Source organism: Lethenteron reissneri, chromosome 64 (assembly GCF_015708825.2).
Source record: "Lethenteron reissneri isolate LAM-NWPU_2019-01 chromosome 64, ASM1570882v1, whole genome shotgun sequence".
In the NCBI taxonomy this organism is placed as follows: Eukaryota; Metazoa; Chordata; class Hyperoartia; order Petromyzontiformes; family Petromyzontidae; genus Lethenteron; species Lethenteron reissneri.
Genome location: NC_083842.1, coordinates 8,615,184 through 8,637,548, shown reverse-complemented (window position 1 = coordinate 8,637,548; position 22,365 = coordinate 8,615,184). Strand labels below are relative to the sequence as shown.

The 22,365-nt window shown below is 46.1% G+C and overlaps 1 protein-coding gene across 2 annotated transcripts in view; it reads left to right on the top strand.

Moving 5' to 3' along the window:
* Positions 1–22,365, top strand: part of CORO1C (coronin 1C) — a 76,487-nt gene that overhangs the window by 21,645 nt on the left and 32,477 nt on the right. For both annotated transcript variants that reach the window (XM_061577540.1, XM_061577539.1), the window contains exons 2-3: positions 7,876–8,176; positions 16,225–16,347. In XM_061577540.1, the coding sequence (XP_061433524.1) occupies positions 7,973–8,176; positions 16,225–16,347 (327 nt within the window). In that variant the 5' untranslated portion in view covers positions 7,876–7,972. The remainder of the gene's footprint in view (positions 1–7,875; positions 8,177–16,224; positions 16,348–22,365) is intronic.

The following is a 22,365-nucleotide window of genomic DNA, read 5'->3' as shown; positions in this document are numbered from 1 at the left end:
TAAAATTAATTAAATAAAATAATAATTATTTTATTTTATTAATTTTAATTTCATTTAATAATTATTATTTTAGTAGTAGGGTTTTACCCTTTAAACTGGTACAAAACTGACACCTTTATACAAGGCATAATGTTTGCATAGACCACAATAGTAGTCAAAATGCAAACAAAAAGAAACAACTCTGATAATGATAATAATATGCACTGTCCTTGAAGTTGATTGGTCCACACCCGAGACAGCTTTTCTTAGAGCCTAGTCTCCATTGGTGTTGGACCAGATGACACCAGAAGGCGCACAACTCAAAAACAGCGCACTATCAGAGTATTGAGAGCTCGGGGTAAGCATTTACACTATGAGACCTCCTTTACCAGTGGCAAAATATAGTAGGTTTTTACCCGTTAAACTGGTACAAAACTGACACCTTTATACAGGCATCATGTTTGCAATAACCACAACACAAGCAGTCAAAATGCAAACAAAAAGAAACAACTCTGATGATGATAATGATATGCACTGTCCTTGAAGTTGTTTGACTACTTGTGTTGTGGTTATTGCAAACATGATGCCTGTATAAAGGTGTCAGTTTTGTACCAGTTTAAAGGGTAAAAACCCACTACTATATTTTGCCACTGGTAAAGGAGGTCTCATAGTGTAAATGCGTACCCCGAGCTCTCAATACTCTGATAGTGCACTGTTTTTGAGTTTTTACCTACTACCGAACAAAACTAAGAGTATGAATCCTTGCAGTCACGAAAGCTTCAAATCTAGAATTTGTGTGATCTACCAACCCGTCCCGCCTACAGTGCTGGATTACAGGCGTGGCATCTGTCTGCAAATAAGACGGTAATCCTGGTATCTTTGAGTTCTGCCACGTGGTTAAACGAATGCAACTTGAGTTGGCTGAATTCTAGATTTGAAACTTTCGTGACTGCAAGGATTCATATTCTTAGGTTTTTTTCGGTAAAGTCACGTAGGTAAAACATTAAAATTAATAAAAGTAAAATAAAATAAAAAAATTATTTTACTTTTAAAATTACTTTTTAACATTAATAAAAGTAAAATAAAATAAAAATTGCATTTTACTTTTATTCATTTTAATGTTTTACTTACGTGACTTTACCGAAAACACCTAAGAATTTGACTTGGCTGACCCTGCTGGTGCTGGCTGAACAAACTGTGATTGTGCGCGTTCATCGTACGTCACGCGCATCCACAAACACGTCGCTTGGGTCCACAGCAGCGTTGCCATGAGATCACTTTCACAATACGACGCGCAGTGCAATATCCACATCAGTCTCCCACGGCTTTGTAAATGTGCAATATTTCACTTATTTATTGCTTTATTTTCTCGTGCCATCCTACGCCCTCAGTAAACATGACGACGATGGGCCAACGTTGTTGGCACGTGGCTGGAAGCATTGGATCAACGTTGGTTCAACGTTGTTGGCCAATATATATACATTCTAGATTTGAAGCTTTCGTGACTGCAAGGATTCATATTCTTAGGTTTTTTCAGGTAAAGTCACGTAGGTAAAATATTAAAATTATTAATTTTTATTATTAATTTTAATATTTTACCTACGTGACTTTACCGAACATATTAAAATTAATAATTTTAATATTTTACCTAAGTGACTTTACCGAAAAAACCTAAGAATATGAATATATATAGAGTACTGAGTTTTCAGTATGAATAGGGATGACTGGGAGTAAGTCGACTGCGGTTCACTCAACATAAGCGTGCCACAAGTACAACATCTATCCGTTACAAACTATAATGCTTCAAAGGGGCCGTCCATAAATGACGTCACGCACCTAAAGGGGGGGATCAGACATTTGTTTGAGAAATGTGACGTCACATCAAAATGCGCAACTTTAAATAAATATAGACAACACGTTCTACTTAATTAGATAGACTTTTTAATAAACGTTTTCTCCTACAACATCAGAGTGCAGCGGCACATTAAATACGCACTACAATGATAATAGTTTAAAGCGATTTGAAGCATGTTTTATTTTTGGGGGGGAGGGGCAGAGCTTTGTGACGTCATATTTGAGGGGGGGGTCTGTGACGAGGGGGGGGTCAAAAATCGTCAAAAATCGCGTGACGTCATTTATGGACGGCCCCAAAGGCACACGCTGTCAGTTACACAAAAGTGATTAAGGAATGCAATGCAATATGAAAATTAAGTGAAATAATTACCTTGCTTCCAATTGCTATTTTTTTTGTTTAGCAAAGCACTATTTGAATGGGTAACATCTATTTATTTCCCCAAAAATATTAATTAAAAATTGAGTTTTATTTAAATCTTTTTTCAGAAAAATTGAACAGTGATAGTTAGACCCCCGATTTACATCTCCGCCTTTTACTTCATTTAACAAATACAGTGTAAGTCGTCGCTTTTATTAAAACCACCACCTTAAATTTCCTCGCCTCAAACCGACACTTGCATTGCTGACATAATCCTTCCTTTCTCGTATCCGTCGCCTCAGCCTTTGCCTCCATTACCTACCCTGGAATTGATTTACGTCTTCTTGGTTCTTTCGGTAAAGTCACGTAGCGTAGAAGGGTAATAATAAAATAATTAAAATAAAACATAATAAAATAATTCTCACGACGTTTCGGCCACAACGCAAGCAGCCGTCCTCAGGTGAAGAACAGGTCTGTTGGAAAGACGGCGTCTGAATGACACCGACAGACCTGTTCTTCACCTGAGGACGGCTGCTTGCGTTGTGGCCGAAACGTCGTGAGAATTATTTTATTATGTTTTATTTTTATTATTTTATTACTTCCCTTCTACGTGACTTTACCGAAAGAACCAAGAAGATGAATCCCTGCAGTCACGAAAGCTTTAAATCGAAATTGATTTACGTCGTTTCAATATTCGTCGTCATACCTTTAAGGAACGCATCCCCGACGAAAACTGGGGGTATTACTGCATACCAAGGCCGTAGTCATGGAGTCAATATTGGGGGGGGACCAATTCTTACAGGAGGTGTGGGGGTCCCCCTCCAAAAAAAAAAATCTAAATTTCAAAACGAATTTCCTGCCTAAAATATTTTAAAAATTCACTAACACATAGGATGGACTTTTATTTATGTTTTACAATAATGTCTAATAGTTTATTGTATTACATTGCTCTGTTTTTTTCTTTTTTACCTTGTCTTGTTTCATTGTATGTAATGGCAGATGTTAGGGATTAATAAAGTACAACCGTAACCACAATCATATAAACAGAAATCTATTTTCTAGCAATATATTGGGGGGGACATTTTTAGCATATTTAAATATATATTATAATTACGGCCTTGCTGCATACAAGTTTTCCTCGCTTTATGCGGGTTTGGTTTGTGCGAATTTGCGTACACACGGCTAACCGATTTCTCCCCAAAATTCGCTATATATGCGGTTTGGATTCACTCAAAGGCGGATTTGCGGTTTCGCGTTTTATCCACCATTTTCTTTTTTTTACGCATCTACCGTATAAAGCGAGGCAAACGTGTGTATGTCAAAGGAAGTCCCCACGGCTTGTCCTGGCAAGGGGAACTTTTCATCGCTCCGATCAACACCGACACGAACACTTATGAGGGTAGGGCACGAACACATGTTGTTGACATCCAGACTTATCTTCCCCCCCTCCCCCAAGAGCCCCCGTACCCTTGTCCGACACCTCCTTTCTACTCTATCCCATATTTCACGCCTTTCTTGCCAAGCACCTTTCCTGAATCATTTCACTGGGTGTATTATGTTGAACCTCTGTCTCACCCAGGGGCGGTTTCTTCATTAGGGCGATTGGGCGACGCACCACCAATCTCAGCTGTTACTGTGCCTCTGGATATAGTCCAATCAGCGTCATGTCACGTTCTGTGGAGTACCGCCTCTTTTTGGGCGATTTTACTCCGGCTGAGAATCGCCCCGAGTGGCCCCATAGACTTACATTCAAAGATGTATTTTTTCGAACGGGGGGCGCTGCAATGCATTCTCTATGGCTTCCGGGAGGGCTCGCACTAACGTGCTTACGTCATCATACGTAAGCACGTTTCAGTCAACAATATTATTTGTCGCTACCTAGTAGAATCTTTAATAAAAGATACTGAGTGGATTGTAATAATAGTGAGTATAGAAACAAACAAGATGTATTGTAAGAGTCACTTTATTTTTCATTAATATTAAAGAAGTGAAGTTGCCTTTACATGCTTAAGCTGTTAATTTATCCATTGCATGGGTGGACCTTATCCTTATCAATCATCCAGACATTTGCCCCCCCTGAGAGATTTTGCAGGAGCCGCCACTGGTCTCACCGTATGTAGCCAACCGTGCATGACCCCTCCATTCAATCCTGGCTTGCCCCTGCACGACCTCCGCATATATCTGCACAGTCAGCTCTCAATCATCCCCGGGCGAGGTGGAAGAAGGGCAGCCCAGATAAAAAAAACGAAAACACAGACAATGCAAAACATACGTGAATTAGGCTGTGCAAAAAACTTTTTTTTACACGCTTTTATTTAACTCACTCTGTCTGTTGTTGTTGTCATATCCTCAAATCTTGTAACTCAATTTTAACTCACTTCCCAACGTGGTATCGCCTGCAAACTTGGTATACGTATGTCATACTGATGACAATACTATATTCTATCATTGAACATAAATAAAAAAATATTCTTAAACATTATTTTTTAAATGTTATGTTTCGGCTTGGGTCTAATTGTCCACGCTCAACTGACGTTGGCTGTTAATTCACCACGGCCCCTTACGTTATGGCAAGCCTCGGGGCCACTTCCTGGAGTCGTGGAGTTCTTCCATTACTCGTACGGTACATTTCATTAAAGCGTGTTTATAAACAAGTTTTTCTATTACTTATTTTACCGTGTGTTGTCCTCCCTCCACACCTCAGATTAGCACGGTTGGCTACATACAGTGTGAAAGAAGTTCAAAATACATAAATAAATACCACAGGAAGGAGAGTATATAATGTCGTGAATAAAGGTGGCGAGATGTTAACTACCTCGCCTGGTATACAGGAGGTCGTGGGTTTGATCCCGATCCTTACGCCTGCTGTATATTTGTAGTTTGCGGTGTCTCTCTCCCTGTGGTCGTGTGGATTTTTCTCGGGTTCCTCCGGTTTTTCCCTCCACATCTAAAAACATGCGTTTCGAGTATTTGGCTGCAATACATTTCCATGTGATGAGCCATTTCGTTGAGCTGTCATTTCTGGCCAGGTTGCTTCTGAAAAAGAGCTACGTAGCTCAATGGGCCTTACCTGGTAAAATTTTAAAGAGTCAAATTAGTCAGCCAATAGGAAAGAAAAGAGAGAAATGGGAAGAGAGGAAAAGGGTGGGAATAGAAACGGAGAAATGGGAGCAAAGGGTCACAAGAGGGAGTAAGCGGCTGCAGTAGGGCCTAGGCGCTGCTGCATTGAGCAGTGTTTGTTTTCAAAGGGGGCGGGGAGAGGGGATGCATCCAGAGTCACGTGACTTCCGGGAGGCTTGAGCTGATGTAGCCATATAGATAGTCATGTTTAGAGCTTACCGACAATGAACGTGGGTGAAGACGTAGCATGTGACGTCGGATTTTTTAAAATGAATTTTCAAAGTATTCGTGCGCCGAGTCACGAATGAGAAGCAGCTACAGTATGAGAATATCTTGGAAGCTTAGCAGGGTCTAGCCTGGATAGTGCTTGCATGGGCAAGCACCACGCATGGTTACAGGCTGCTGCAGGGCAATGTTGTTAGCTGAGGTAGTGCCACAATAATCCGATGTTGTACCTCACTATGCCCCAACGGCTATGCTGCTTGCATTTATCAACCCACTCTGACCAGCTGTCGTAAAGTTCGTCATAACAACCCTCACGGTCTGCATGGCACTGGTCATGCCCTTATCCAGCAGTGGAATGGCCAAAAGGGCCAAATTGTATTGACGCCAGATCATATTGACGCCAGAGGGGGTGTGGGTAGACCGATCTCTGCTGTCTCCGGGTTAGTCATTGCTGGGGTGCGTGCAACAATTTTCCCTCTCACCTTCAGGTGAACTCTCCTGAATTTGGGCCTTGTGATTCGAAATGTGTTTTTTAAATATGTCTATCTATCAATTAAATCATCAAAATTTGAGAATAGGTTTTCCCCTTTGTTTTCTGGCAACAAAACAGGTGTTAAGATGTTACTGATTGGTCCACAAGGACAATGCATAAATTATCAGAGTATGCTTTTATGTTTGCATTCTGACCACAAGTATTGTGGTTAATGGAGACATAATTCCTTGTAAAAAGGTTTCAGTTTGGTGTTTTAACATCTTAACACAGCTGTTTTGTTGCCAGAAAAAAGGGGACAACCTATTAAATTTAATGTTGTGATTAATGTAGCGGCCTATTTATGGCTGCAGGGGTCGTGTGAACCAATTGCATGGCAGCCCAGTAAACACGCAAAACGTCGGGCCAACGTTAGTTTACGTTGGATCAACGTTGGGCCAACGGGAGCAAACGCTGGGCCAACGTTGGTTGACGTTTTTCCAACTTTGGCCCAAACATTGAATGTTTACTGGGACCACATTACGAGTATAAAATAAGTCTTATGCGCGCGTTTTCATGCACGTGTAGTGGCATAGCGCTGGCTGCTGGCGAAAAAGGGGATCTGCGGTGTACAGCGGTACTGACGTCAGCAGGCCATGACAGATACGAGAGGGGGACATATCTGGGAAAGGTCACAGAAGGGGGCCCATCGGGAAGCCTCTGGAACCCGCTAGTAGGTTCCAGAGAGGGGGCATGGCCCGGGCAGAAAGGGGGCGTGGCCCAGGCAGAAAGGGGCGTGGCCAGGGCGGAGCGAGGCCACGCTGAGAGTATAAGAGGGGCCCCTGTGGGGGACCTCGGGGCTGTTGCTGGAAGTGGGATCCTCCGTCGTGCTGCTCAAGATCGTCGTTACCATCTCGTCGCCATCAACGCTGTTGCCTTCACTCGATATTGCGTTGCAAGATAGTTAGTTGTTGGCTGTCTCCGTTCAGTGCCGTCGGTGTTAGACGGTTAAGTTGTGTATAGGCTAGCGACAGTAATAGTGTGTACCCACGTAGGGTGTGTATTATCCTGATGGTGTTTGTTAAGTAAAAGAAGTGCCTCCAAGTCTTACTGCCTCCGAGTTAGTCACTGCACATGCATCGCGTGCGCAAGGATCGATTCAAATTGACGAATCAATGCATCGTCACATTCAAAATGAAACGTGAAAAAAGAGCATTGTGGATGGGCCAGGATTGGTGGAGGCCGGAAGGTCACCGAGACAGACACTCAGAAGTCGACGACTAAGGGGAAGATCTAAATCCACCTGGTGGTGATGATGATGAGACCTTACCAGCGATCCTAAAGGTATTTAAACGATAACGAGGGGGAGAGCTAAAGCCAAACGGTGGATGGGAACGATGAGACTGTAAGAGAGGACCTCGGAGATCGAGTGTCGACTGTGCAATAGCTCAGAAATGATGGCACGGAGAAGGAAGCAATGGCGAGGGATGGTCACATCAGCAATTTTAGCCTTTTAACACGTAGGCTTTCGTGACCAATATACAAAATACAGATTTTGTTTTTGTTGGGTTAGATCACGTAAGTATATAAATGTGTCGTTTAACCCGCCACCACCCGACACAGCCAATTGGTAAGGTTTGCCACGGAAACATAACGTGCCAATTCGTTACTAGTACAGCACGCCGGTGTGTTGGAGAGAAAAGCCACAACATTTACAGTCTGAGTACGACGTTATTAGCCTCGGTAAGGCTAATATTAGCCTCGGATCTAAATACATTTGAAAAAATTCGAATATTAATTTGTTTCGAGTGCCAATGAGCGTTGCTTGATTATTGTTTTTTTTGGGGGGGTTCCTCGTTCTGTCTTTCAGAAACCGACGCCACCACTTGCCCCGCTCGTCGTGCGTGCGCGCGTGCCACGTCCATCCGTCCGTCCGTCCATCGGCCCGTGGCGCCCCGGCGGGAACGATGTCCGCTGCGCGCCGCGTCGTGCGGCAGAGCAAGTTCCGCCACGTGTTCGGGCAGGCGGCCCGGCCCGAGTTTTGCTACGAGGACGTGCGGGTGACGCGCACCACCTGGGACTCGCCGCTCTGCGCCATCAACCCTCGCTTCATCGCAATCCTCACCGACGCATCGGGCGGCGGCGCCTTCATCGTCCTGCCCATCATCCGGGTCAGTCGGTCGGACGGCATCACGGTGGCAAGATGTTTGCCACCATCACCTGGCATCCGGGAGGTCACTGTTCATTCTAGATTTGAGGTTTTCGTGACTGCAGGGATCCATACTCTTTGGTTCTTTCGGTAAAGTCACGTGGGTATGAAATATAAAATAGATTAAATCACGACGGGCACTTGTGTTGCGCCCGAAACGTCGTGATTTAATTTATTTCATATTTTATACCTACGTGACTTTACCGAAAGAAGCAAAGAGTAAGGAGGCCATTGGTTCGATCCCGACCTGGATGTCTGCTACATATTTGGAGTGTACGGTGTGTCTCTCCCCGTAGTTGCATGGTTTTTTCTCCGGGCCCTCCGGGTTTTCCTTCCACATTTAGAAACATATGTTTAGAGTATTTGGCTTACTATACATTTCCCCACGTGATTAGCCACCTTGTTGAGCTATCATTTGTGGCCAGATCGCTTCTGAAAAAGAGCTATACAGCTGAGTGGCCTTACCTGGTGAAATAAAATAATAAGTAATATTTAAAAATACTTTTTTTAAAACACGCATTAATGAAATGTACCATACGAGTAATGGCAGAACTCCACGACTCCAGGAAGTGGCCCCGAGGCTTGCCATAACGTAAGGGGGCCGTGGTGATTTACAGCCAACGTGAGTTGAGCGTGGACAATTAGACCCAAGCCGAAACATAACATATAAAAAATATGGTTTAAAAATATGTTTTTATTTTTTATGATAGAATATAGTATTGTCATCAGTATGACATAAGTATACCAAGTTTACAGTCGGCAAGTGGGTTAAAATTGAGTTACAAGATTTGAGGATACGACAACAACAACAGACAGAGTGAGTTCAATAAAAGCGTGTAAAATAGTTTAGTTTTAGTTTAAATGAGTGAGAGGGGCGCCGTGGTGGTGAGATGTCACCTCCCTCGCCAGGTAGTGCAGGAGGACGTCATGGGTTCTATGCTGACTGAGCCTGACGATGATTTTGCCCTCCACATTTATAAACAGGTGTTGAGATGTATCTTGCTGCTGTATATTCCCACACATCATATGCAAATTAGATCACACTGGTCAACACACTTTTTCTGGCATCAGTTTTTGTCTATCACATCAGGTTTTTGAGATATCAAATGTTGCATTTTCAATAAAAACTGCAGAAGAAAAATATTAAATAAATGTGGATATCTACATAAAATGATATTATAAACACACTATCCTAAAAATACAGCACCATATTTTAACACTAAAGCAGTCACTGACTCGCAACAACTTGCAATCATAAGTGACAGTTAATTTCGGGTAAAATCAATGAAAATAGGGTATGCCGATAGCATAAAAATGTGATAGAGCAAATCTGAGATCAGATTTGGAATCAGCACCCTGTGAAATTAGTCTAAAACAGCTGCAAAAGTCCAGGCCAGAAAAAAATGTTTTTTATTGTTGTTGACCAGTGTTATCTATCTTGTGGCCAGATCGCCTCTAAAAAAATAGTTTAATGGGATTGACCTGGGAAATAAAATAGTTTAGCTTGACGTTTAGAGGAGAAAGAGACGGATACAGATATAGAGAGCGAAACAGAGTGAAGCCCATTGCCATGTTTCCATGGCCCCAAAAACAGCAAAAAGGGCCCACGTCTGAGTTTCCACCCCATGACTCCTTCCCTCACTTCCGAAGCTGGCAGTGTGGTTCGGGAAACGATGTTAAAAAAAATTGATATTTTTAGCAAAAATGTTATTCAAGTCATGGGATATATTAAATTATTGCTCGTATAGTTGCGTGTTATTATGTATCTTCTGTCATGTTTGTGAAACATGAACGTGGCTGGAAAGTTGGAAATGTTGGCTCTTGAGCCAGTTCCGTGCCGGCTGTGACCACGAGGCGTTCTGCTCGCTTAGCCATCACATTCAGTGCTTCGGGCATACACACACACACATATATATCGAGCCCTTGTCTAAATTTACTGCCGGAGGGAGCCTCCTCCTTAGGCTGTTGCTGGTCGCGGGGGTCATTTTACCATACCAAACTGCTCAGAGCGGGTTGGTGAAGGCAACGGCGAGCATCGTCATAGGAGCATGAAACTTGATTTGAAGCTTTCGTGACTTGCAGCAATTAATCTTTGGTTCTTTCGGTAAGGTCACGGAGAAAGAAAATAAATTAAATAACAGAGTACGTGTTGTCTCTCTCTCTGCTTGTGTCTGTGGGAGGGGTGGGGCTGGGTGTGGGGCTGGTCACCCCGTGGTGCCCTTATAAAACTCAACGTTTAACCTACTCACGCCGGCGTGTGCCCGCCCTCTCAGCCGGGCATATTTGCGGAATACACCACGCCGCCGTTGACCCTGGCCATTGACCGAGCAACCCAACGTTCCTACCAGCTCCCTCCGCAGGAATGTGTTTAATGAAAGTCCGTACATTCCAAAGTGATACAAGAAAATATGTGGTGTTTACCTCATGCTCATCATCATCATCAGTTGCTTGCCCCTGGCCGGAGTGTAGCAGTCCCCACGAGACGTCGCTGCCAGGAGACCCTTTTTCCTATTACTCTTTACTACATCTTTTTTTTTCCAGTTAAGGCCCACTGAGATAAATTGCTCTTCTTGCAGAAGCGACTTGGCGATCACAAATGATAGCTCAACGAAGAGGCTCGTCGTCGTGTGGAAACTTAAAGCAGCCAAATACTCTCAAACGGCGTGATGTTGATTCTAAATTTAGAGGGCGAAAAACCCGGAGGGCCCGGAGAAAAATCCACGCGACCACGGGGCGAGAGAGAGAGAGAGAGACACCGCAAACTCCAAATATACAGCAGCAGGCATCGTCAGCGTTGGGATGAAACCCACAGCCTCCTTGCGTACCAGGCGATGGAGTTAACGTCTTGCCGATACCGCCATGTGACCCTCTTTATCCTGAGCGCGCAGCCACACCGAGCACAGTCCACGACCGTGGCATTTGACGTCAGCTCCCACGTCAACCGTGTTCGGCCTAACGCTGGGGGGGGGGGGGTGGGAGCTTTCAACGAGTGACTATCTGGGCAAAGCACTTTCCGCGAAGCTCTTTCTTAAAAAATGGAGTGCCTTTTTTTTTCAGGGGAAAGAATGCCCTGGCTAGAAATATATAGCAGTTGGGGGGGGGGGGGGGGGTGGCACGTGACTGGACTTAAGTGTACGTTCCACTACCGATCTTTGCTGAGTTTTCCAAACCTTGCGACTCATGGCTTAGCGTGCTTGGCATGTGCCCTGGTGCAAGGAATGAATTGGGAGCCCCCCCCCCCCCCCCAGTCGTGGTGGAGCCATTGGGCATTCAAGCGGTGCAACTGCACCTGGCCCCAGCGCTGAGCGACCGAAACAGGAGGGATTCTACCGTAATTCTGGCTATCGCCTGATGAAGCTGGTTGCAATTAGCAGCGAAACGTCGCACTCCAATTGTCAACGTTGTGGGTTTACTCTCCAACACATTGGTGTGCTGAGCTAGTAACTAACTGGCATGTTTTATTTACGTGATAAACGTTGCGAATTGGCTGTGTCGGGTGGTGGTGGTGGGTTTAACGACACATATGTACATGATCTAACCCAAAGAAAAACCTCTTCTAATATGGATAATATTGGTCGAGAATGCCTGTGTTAAACTGAAGGAGGGGAACATTTATGGAAATTGGACATGCACCCCGATATCAATTCTTGCACCAAGGGCCTTGCCAAACACACAATGCGACTCGTAGCAAGGTTTGAAAAAGCCAGCCAACACTGACTCATGCAATACCGTAGGCAACTTTGACCGTACCGTATCTTATCAGCATTTCAACCGTGTCGTGAAACTTTATGATTCTTAGCACAACTGTGAAATTCAACACATGTGTTAATAACACTGCATTAAAAACGAGGACATGAGAGCCGACATTTCGTGCCACGGCCCTTCTTCACAGCACATGAGACGCTAGAGATGGTAGTTTTTTGTGATATTTGGGATTGTACACCGCTGCCAATGCAGTACTACCAAATGATGTGTTCACCATATCTGTGGGTGTTCATTGAATAATGTCTGTTGACAATGTTTGGTGGCAACTTGAAGCATGATGAGGCTGTGGCCTGCCCCGAAGATTCACAGCTCAAAAAATATTGACCACGTTTGTCATTAACACTGCTTCATGATGAACGGGTCATTTATGTACAGCAAAAATAAGTGCGATTGTTGCCACTGCATTGGTCATGCCGTTCAGGTTACATGACATCATTATACTGACAGTATAGTGCACAGTCTCGTTTTAGACAACTACTAAATTTAATTTTGTTGTCAAGAAATCAATTTGTGCGTGTGCTTTTTTTTCTATACGTATAAACAAATCTTCCTTGTATCCAGCTGATGGTAGTGTTGATGGTGTTATTGTTGATGGTGGTGATGATGGTGTTATTGGTGATGGTGGTGTTGATGGTGTTATTGTTGATGGTGGTGTTGATGGTGTTATTGTTGATGGTGGTGTTGATGGTGTCATTGTTGATGGTGGTGTTGATGGTGTTATTGTTGATGGTGGTGTTGATGGTGTTATTGTTGATGGTGGTGTTGATGGTGTTATTGTTGATGGTGGTGTTGATGGTGTTATTGTTGATGGTGGTGTTGATGGTGTTATTGTTGATGGTGGTGTTGATGGTGTTATTGTTGATGGTGGTGTTGATGGTGTCATTGTTGATGGTGGTGTTGATGGTGTTATTGTTGATGGTGGTGTTGATGGTGTTATTGTTGATGGTGGTGTTGATGGTGTCATTGTTGATGGTGGTGTTGATGGTGTTATTGTTGATGGTGGTGTTGATGGTGTTATTGTTGATGGTGGTGTTGATGGTGTTATTGTTGATAGTGGTGTTGATGGTGTTATTGTTGATGGTGGTGTTGATGGTGTTATTGTTGATGGTGGTGTTGATGGTGTTATTGTTGATGGTGGTGTTGGTGGTGTCATTGTTGATGGTGGTGATGATGGTGTTATTGTTGATGGTGGTGTTGATGGTGTTATTGTTGATAGTGGTGTTGATGGTGTTATTGTTGATGGTGTTATTGTTGATGGTGTTATTGTTGATTGTGGTGTTGATGGTGTTATTGTTGAAGGTGGTGTTGATGGTGTTATTGTTGATGGTGGTGTTGATGGTGTTATTGATGAAGGTGGTGTTGATGGTGTTATTGTTGATGGTGGTGTTGATGGTGTTATTATTGATGGTGGTGTTGATGGTGTTATTGTTGATGGTGGTGTTGATGGTGTTATTGATGAAGGTGGTGTTGATGGTGTTATTGTTGATGGTGGTGTTGATGGTGTTATTGTTGATGTTGGTGTTGATGGTGTTATCGTTGATGGTGGTGTTGATGGTGTTATTGTTGATGGTGGTGTTGATGGTGTCATTGTTGATGGTGGTGTTGATGGTGTGATTGTTGATGGTGGTGTTGATGGTGTTATTGTTGATGGTGGTGTTGATGGTGTCATTGTTGATGGTGGTGTTGATGGTGTGATTGTTGATGGTGGTGTTGATGGTGTTATTGTTGATGGTGGTGTTGATGGTGTTATTGTTGATGGTGTTATTGTTGATGGTGGTGTTGATGGTGTTATTGTTGATGGTGGTGTTGATGGTGTTATTGTTGATGGTGGTGATGATGGTGTTATTGTTGATGGTGGTGTTGATGGTGTTATTGTTGATGGTGGTGTTGATGGTGTTATTGTTGATGGTGGTGTTGATGGTGTTATTGTTGATGGTGGTGTTGATGGTGTTATCGTTGATGGTGGTGTTGATGGTGTTATTGTTGATGGTGGTGTTGATGGTGTTATCGTTGATGGTGGTGTTGATGGTGTTATTGTTGATGGTGGTGTTGATGGTGTTAGTGTTGAGGGTGGTGTTGATGGTGTTATTGTTGATGGTGGTGTTGATGGTGTTATTGTTGATGGTGGTGTTGATGGTGTTATTGTTGATGGTGGTGTTGATGGTGTTATTGTTGATGGTGGTGTTGATGGTGTGATTGTTGATGGTGGTGTTGATGGTGTTATTGTTGATGGTGGTGTTGATGGTGTTATTGTTGATGGTGGTGTTGATGGTGTTATTGTTGATGGTGGTGTTGATGGTGTTATTGTTGATGGTGGTGTTGATGGTGTTAGTGTTGGTGTTAGTGTTGATGGTGTTATTGTTGATGTTGGTGTTGATGGTGTTATTGTTGATGGTGGTGTTGATGGTGTTATTGTTGATGGTGGTGTTGATGGTGTTATTGTTGATGGTGGTGTTGATGGTGTTATTGTTGATGGTGGTGTTGATGGTGTTATTGATGAAGGTGGTGTTGATGGTGTTATTGTTGATGGTGGTGTTGATGGTGTTATTGTTGATGGTGGTGTTGATGGTGTTATTGTTGATGGTGGTGTTGATGGTGTTATTGTTGATGGTGGTGTTGGTGGTGTTATAGTTAATGGTGGTGTTGATGGTGTTATTGTTGATGGTGGTGTTGATGGTGTTATTGTTGATGGTGGTGTTGATGGTGTTATTGTTGATGGTGGTGTTGATGGTGTTATTGTTAATGGTGGTGTTGATGGTGTTATTGTTGAAGGTGGTGTTGATGGTGTTATTGTTGATGGTGGTGTTGATGGTGTTATTGTTGATGGTGGTGTTGATGGTGTTATTGTTGATGGTGGTGTTGATGGTGTTATTGTTGATGGTGGTGTTGATGGTGTTATTGTTGATGGTGGTGTTGATGGTGTTATTGATGATGGTGGTGTTGATGGTGTTATTGTTGATGGTGGTGTTGATGGTGTTATTGTTGATGGTGGTGTTGACGGCGTTATTGTTGATGGTGGTGTTGATGGTGTTATTGTTGATGGTGGTGTTGACGGCGTTATTGTTGATGGTGGTGTTGATGGTGTTATTGTTGATGGTGGTGTTGATGGTCTTATTGTTGATGGTGGTGTTGATGGTGTTATTGATGAAGGTGGTGTTGATGGTGTTATTGATGAAGGTGGTGTTGATGGTGTTATTGTTAATGGTGGTGTTGATGGTGTTATTGTTGATGGTGGTGTTGACGGCGTTATTGTTGATGGTGGTGTTGATGGTGTTATTGTTGATGGTGGTGTTGATGGTCTTATTGTTGATGGTGGTGTTGATGGTGTTATTGATGAAGGTGGTGTTGATGGTGTTATTGATGAAGGTGGTGTTGATGGTGTTATTGTTAATGGTGGTGTTGATGGTGTTATTGATGAAGGTGGTGTTGATGGTGTTATTGTTGATGGTGGTGTTGATGGTGTTATTGTTGATGGTGGTGTTGATGGTGTTATTGTTGAAGGTGGTGTTGATGGTTATTGTTGAATGGTGGTGTTGATGGTGTTATTGTGATGGTGGTGTTGATGATGTGATTGTGAATGGTGGTGTTGATGGTGTATTGTTGAAGGTGGTGTTGATGGTGTTATGATGATGGTGGTGTTGATGATGTGATTGTTGATGGTGGTGTTGATGGTGTTATTGTTGAAGGTGGTGTTGATGGTGGTGTTGAAGGTGGTGTTGATGGTGTTATTATTGATGGTGGTGTTGATGGTGTTATGTTGAGGTGGTGTTGATGGTGTTATTGTTGATGGTGGTGTTGATGGTGTTATTGTTGATGGTGGTTGTTGATGGTGTGATTGTTGTTGATGGTGGTGTTGATGGTGTTATTGTTGATGGCGGTGTTGATGGTGGCGTTGAAGGTGGTGTTGATGGTGTTATTGTTGATAGTAGTGTTGATGGTGTTATTTTTGATGGTGGTGTTGATGGTGTCATTGTTGATGGTGGTTTTGATGGTGTTATTGTTGATGGTGGTGTTGATGGTGTTATTGTTGAAGGTGGTTTTGATGGTGTTATTGTTGATGGTGGTTTTGATGGTGTTATTGTTGATGGTGGTGTTGATGGTGTCATTGTTGATGGTGGTTTTGATGGTGTTATTGTTGAAGGTGGTGTTGACGGCGTTATTGTTGACGGCGGTTGCAGTGCCATTGTTGTTGTTGTTGTTGATGATGATGTTGTTGGCGGTGGCCATCCCCCGCGTGTCCCACAGACGGGGCGCGTGGACAAGTCGAACCCCACTGTGTGCGGACACACGGCACCTGTCCTGGACATCGCCTGGTGCCCGCACGATGACAACGTCATCGCCAGCGGCTCCGAGGATTGCACCGTCATGGTGAAGATGGCGGCGGCGATGACGACGACGATGGCGGTCACACGGGGCGGCAGTCCATTTATAGACACCCCACTAAAATAGTAGGATAAAAATAGATTAAGGACCCGGATCGGGGAGCTCTATCACGCGAGAGCTGAGCTTTTGTTAACGACTGATGATGATGATGATGGTTGCAATCTCCAGTGAAATGTCGTACAAAATTGTCAAGAGTTTGCTTGACTTTGCACATTTCTGAGCCACCGATTTCACGATACTCAATCAGCTGTTGAGAAGGGTCGTTAGAGGTGGGGTATCTGTAAATGGGTCCCTGTACAGGCAGACCTCGCTGAAGCGCTTACGACGCATTCCTGGAGAAGTGAGCGCTAATCGAATTGGCGCTAAAAAGGGTCATTATAGCACTGCATATATGGGGATGCGTTTTCCGACAGCGTTATTTCTTTCATATGAGCATTGCGTGAAGGATACAATGGGGTATCGGTAATCGCGCAAATAATAATAGAGATACTAAACATTATACTGGTAGGAACCTCCTGGTTACATCAGGCCACAGGGGATTATTGTGTCCGTCCGTCCGTCGTGCATCCAAAAATGGGATGGGTGGGGCTGGGTGGAGAGGGGAGGGTGGGGAGGAGCTGGGTGGGGAGGGGAGGGTGGGGAGGTGGCTGGTTGGGGCTGGGTGGGGGTGGGAGGGGTGGGGCTGGGTGGGGAGGGGCTGGTCAACCCGTGGTGCCCTTGTAAAACTAAACGTTTAACCTACTCACGCCGGCTTGTGCCCGCCCTCACAGTCGGCCATATTTGCGGAATACACCACGCTGCCGTTGACCCTGGCCATTGACCGAGCAACCCAACGTTCCTACCAGCTCCCTCCGCAGAAATGTGTTTTCAGACATACAGATGATATTTTATGATAATATCAGTAAGTATTTTGTACTGTACTCACTAGTGCATTCTTCTGGACTCCTAACAAGGCAGCAGTGGGAGATGAGATTGGAGCTGCTGCTGCTGCTGTGCTGCCAATGTGGCTCTGTGTGATGCCCTCAGTCAGAATGTCTGTGGTGGGGCCGGAGACTCTATCCTGGTCTTGTGAGTTCTCACCTGGCTAAACGTTCTGTAACAAAATAAGTAATATTTAAAAAGATTTTTTTTTAAACACGCTTTAATGAAATGTACCGTACGAGTAATGGCAGAACTCCACGACTCCAAGAAGTGGCCCCGAGGCTTGCCATAGCGCAAGGGGGCCGTGGTGATTTACAGCCAACGTGAGTTGAGCGTGGGCAATTAGAGCCAAGCCGAAACATAACATAAAAAAAGATGGCTTAAAATTTATATTTTTAATGATAGAACTAGCTGTACTACCCGGCTTCGCCCGGGACTTGTATCCACCACGCCCGGCCGCCTTTGTCTCCCCAGTGGCGATGTTAATACGCCACACCAGTTACTCGTTTTGCGGCTGAGTCCCTCCCTCACCACTCTCCCTCCCTCACCACTGTCCCTCCCTTACCACTGTCCCTCCCTCACCACTCTCCCTCCCTCACCACTCTCCCTCCCTCACCACTCACGCACGGCCGCCTTTGTCTCCCCAGTGGCGATGTTAATACGCCACACCAGTTACTCGTTTGAGGCTGAGTCGACCTAGGGGAGGTTCAAATAATCGTCACCGGTGGTGGCCTGAGCGGGAATGGAACTCGGTTCGCCGGGTTTGTAGCGCAGCGTAGCGTTAACCACTACACCCACCGCTCCTCACACACCACACACGCACAGACACACACACAGACACACACACAGACACACGCAGACACACACAGACAGACACACACACACACAGACACACAGACAGCACGCTAACCACTACACTACCGCTCCCCAAACACCACACACGCACACACACAGACACACACACAGACACACACACACACAGACACAGACAGCACGCTAAGCACTACACTACCGTTCCCCCTACACAACACACGCGCGCGCGTCCATAGGTACACATACACGCGCTTGCTGCAGACACACACGACTTTCAGGGTGCGTACGGCAGTAAACGACTGAAAAAAGAAAGCGGCAATGCTGCGCGAGGAACGCCTTAGACCTGCAACACATTTGTGTAATGCGAGCGTAAACACAGAAACACATACAAAGACATACACACACATCTATACACACACATACACACAAACACACACATACATACACACAAAAACATAGACAATGCACACACACATACATGCAGACACACAGACAGACACATAACACACATACATACACACAGATACATACACAGAAACACATACACACAATACATAGACACACACATACATACACACAAACACATCCACAGACGTACATACATACAGACACGCAGACATACACATAAACACATACAAAAAAACCCACATCCATACACACACACATACAAACACAACAACAACAACAACAACCGCCATTCGCCACTAAGTGGCGGTGACGTCACCACGATGCTTGTGCCAGGCCAAGTGCACCTTGAGGCCACGTGAAGTGTCGAAAGCCCGCTGGCAGGAGGTCACGGGGCAGACCCAGGTGCCACTGGTCGACTGACCGAGATGACCGAGATGACTGGCTGATGCACCACCTGTGCCCCCTACTGTGCCAACTTGCTGTGCTTTAGCCACCCGGCGCTCCGCTCGTTGTTGTGAGCGTCGCTCCTCCGCCCTCCGTTGTTGTTGGAGGGCGACTGCCTCCAACTGCCCAGTAGCGTCCTTCACGAGCCTCCTCCACTGAGGCCGATCTTGACACCGCTGGTACCAGTCATCGGCAAGTCCACTCAGCTCCACGTCCTCCTGTACCACATCACTCCATCTCTTCTCCAGCCCGTGCCGCGCCCGTCTAGCCCCCTCGATCCGGCCGAACAAAAGCTGTTTAGGCATGCGGTGGCTGGGCATGCGGGCTACATGACCCAGCCAACGCAGCCTTGCCTGCCGGAGGAGCTCACTGATGGGACTTTGCCCAGATCTTTCAAGGATTTGTGAGCTCCTCACACAATCCAGCCTGGTTAAACCCAGGATGGATCGTAGGCAGGCCAGCCTAAATGTTTCCAACCGGCGAAGATGCTCCACCAGGGGGGTCCACGTCTCGCAAGCGTAGAGAAGGGAGGGAATGACCGTGGCCGAGAAGACCTGAAGCTTCGTGCGGAGCGACAGACCAGGTAGCTTCCACACAGCGTTACGCAACCGATGAAAAGATATTGCCGCTCGACTGATTCGGAGTGAGACCTCTGCTGATAGACTGGAGCCGGTCATAAGCACACTGCCCAGGTATGGGAAACTCTCCACTCTCTCCACAACTGCCCCATCACCAATTGGGAGTTGTGGGGGTGGAGTGTCCGATGGTACAAAATACCCAGGCAGGTGCTTGGTTTTGGTGGGGCTGATGGTAAGGCCCCACCTCTTAGTGGCACGCTCCAGTCTCAGCAGCAGCGCCTCCAACTCCTCTTCTGAATGAGCAGCTATTACCAAATCATCGGCATACATAACGTGGTTGACCAATAGGGAGCCATCCCTTGATCGCACCCGGGCGTCGATCAGCCTCCCATTATATCTGTACCAAACGGAAATTCCCCCGGTACAGCTATTGAAGGCTTCACGAACTACGCGGTCAAAATAGATGTTAAATAATGTGGGAGCCAGAGGACATCCCTGTCGCACCCCAAGGTGTACAGGGAAAGGCTCCGACTCCCGGCCACGTAGTTTTACCCGGGCCCGCTCACCATCATGAAGGTCCTTAATGATCGTGAGCAGAGGGTCAGGGACTCCGAAAGCACGAAGAACAACCCAGAGTCCAGTCCTACTGATGGTATCATAGGCCTTGACCAGGTCAATAAAGCAGAGATGTAGGTCTTTTTGGAATTCCCTACACCTCTGCTGTAGCAGACGGACAGAAAATATGGCATCTGTGCAGGACCGCCCTTTCCTGAAACCGCATTGGGGCTCCGCAAGCCCCTCCTCAGCGTGCCTAGCAAGGCGATGTTGAATAATCCTTGCCAGGACCTTACCCGGCACACTGAGGAGTGAGATGCCCCTGTAGTTGTTACAGTCTGTGCGGTCCCCCTTCTTAAAGAGGGGGACCACCAGGGCATCCTTCCAGTCCTGCGGAACCCGTCCAGTGGTCCAGACTGTTGTTATGATGTCATATAGGGCAGTCTGTGCACAAACGCCACCCTCCCTCAGCATTTCGCTTGGGAGATCATCTCTGCCCGGTGCCTTCCCTGGTCTCAGACTCCGGATCGCCCTCAGTACTTCCTCAACAGCTGGAACCTCAGCCAGCCACTCACAGGGGGTGACCTCTTCCAATATTTGAGGCACCGCAGCCTCAGCAGGGTTATCCCCACTTTGTGCCATGATGTTTTCCTGGCTGAGAGAATTTCCCTCCCCCAGGACCTCACAGAAATGCTCAGCAAATCTGCAAACCTGTTCCTGGGGGTCGGAGATTGGATCACCGTTTTTTCCTCTAATGATGGTAATAGGTGTGGCGCTGCAGGTTACTTTTTTGATGGAGTTAAATAGTGATTTGTGATCACGGGCCACTGAGGCAGACTCCATCTCCTCAGCAACCCGCGACCACCACCCATCCTTACAACGCCTTACGGCTCTCCGAACTTCCGAGCGAAGGCTGCGGTAAACCTCCTCATTCTCTGACGTGGGATGCTGTAGGCGATGAGAGTGGGCCTGTCGCTTTTTCTCAATTAACCTGAACACCTCCTCTGTCAGCCAGGGTTTCTGGGGAGGTCTGGACCGCGTACCCAAAGCAGCCATTGCAGCTGCATGAGTCACAGTCTTAAACCTCGCCCATTTCCCCTCGACATCAGGTGGAGTGGGGGACGATGCCAACCCCAGCTGCAAGCGATGATGAAATTCTCGCTTGCAACTTTCATCAGCTAACTGAGACCAGGCCACTTTTGGTTGGAATGGGATCCTGGGTGTACACCCACCACCGGAGTGGAAGAAAGGCAGGCGCATCTTACAGATGACTAGTCGATGGTCAGAGGACAGATCAGCTCCACGGTAGGTCCTGGTGTCAAGGACATGGGTTCGCATCCGCTGGTCCGTCACTATGTAGTCCAGCAGATGTTCTTGCTTGGACCCGGCATGTATCCATGATGTTGTGTGGATGCGCCGATGCCGGAAGAGCGTGTTGGTAATTACAAGCCCATGGGCTGCACAAAAATCTAGCAGCCTCCTACCGTTATTATTGAGCTGATCTGGCCCATGCCTTCCAATCACTCCAGACCAGGTGTCAGCATCATGACCAACTCGGGCATTGAAGTCACCCAACAAGATGACTCTGTCCCGAGTGGCCACTTTAGCCAGCACCTGTGACAGGAGGTCATAGAAAGCGTCTGACTCATCGGCTTTGCTTGCATCCCTCCACGGATGTTCGTCTTCGGTGGGGGCATAAGTAACCACGACCACCACTCCTCGCCTCTGGTTGATGGGAAGGCGAGCCCAAAGTAGCCTGGGGCTTACAGCTTCCCACACCTCACCGCCACGCTCCCACGCCCCCTTCATTCTTTTGTTCAGAAGAAGAGCCACACCCTGTTGTTTGGCAGTCTCCTGCCCCGAGTAGAGGACTGTCCACCCCTCATGGTGGCAGGAGCCAGAACCGGTCCACCGGACCTCCTGAATGCCACAGAGATCCAGGCGGTACCGGTCCAGCTCCCGACAGAGGAGTGGCAGCCTCTCCTCCGCAGTGAGCGTTCGAACATTCCACGTGGCCATCCGCAATGGTTTTTTGTTGTTTCTGGAGGAGCCCCGAGGGTGAAAATTCAATCTCCTGGCTCCGCCAAATGGGGTTTGGCCAGGAGACGTCATAAAAGCCTGACCCCCCGGGGCCTCCGGCACAAGCTTATTTGATACAGGTTTATGTTTAATTCGTGGTTTAGTGGTAATGAATTGAAGGTGGAGGGGTTACCAGCCCCTCACACCCGTCCAGAGCCCCCGTTTAGCCACTGTGGTGGTCACAGACGCCATGAGGGGAGAGGCC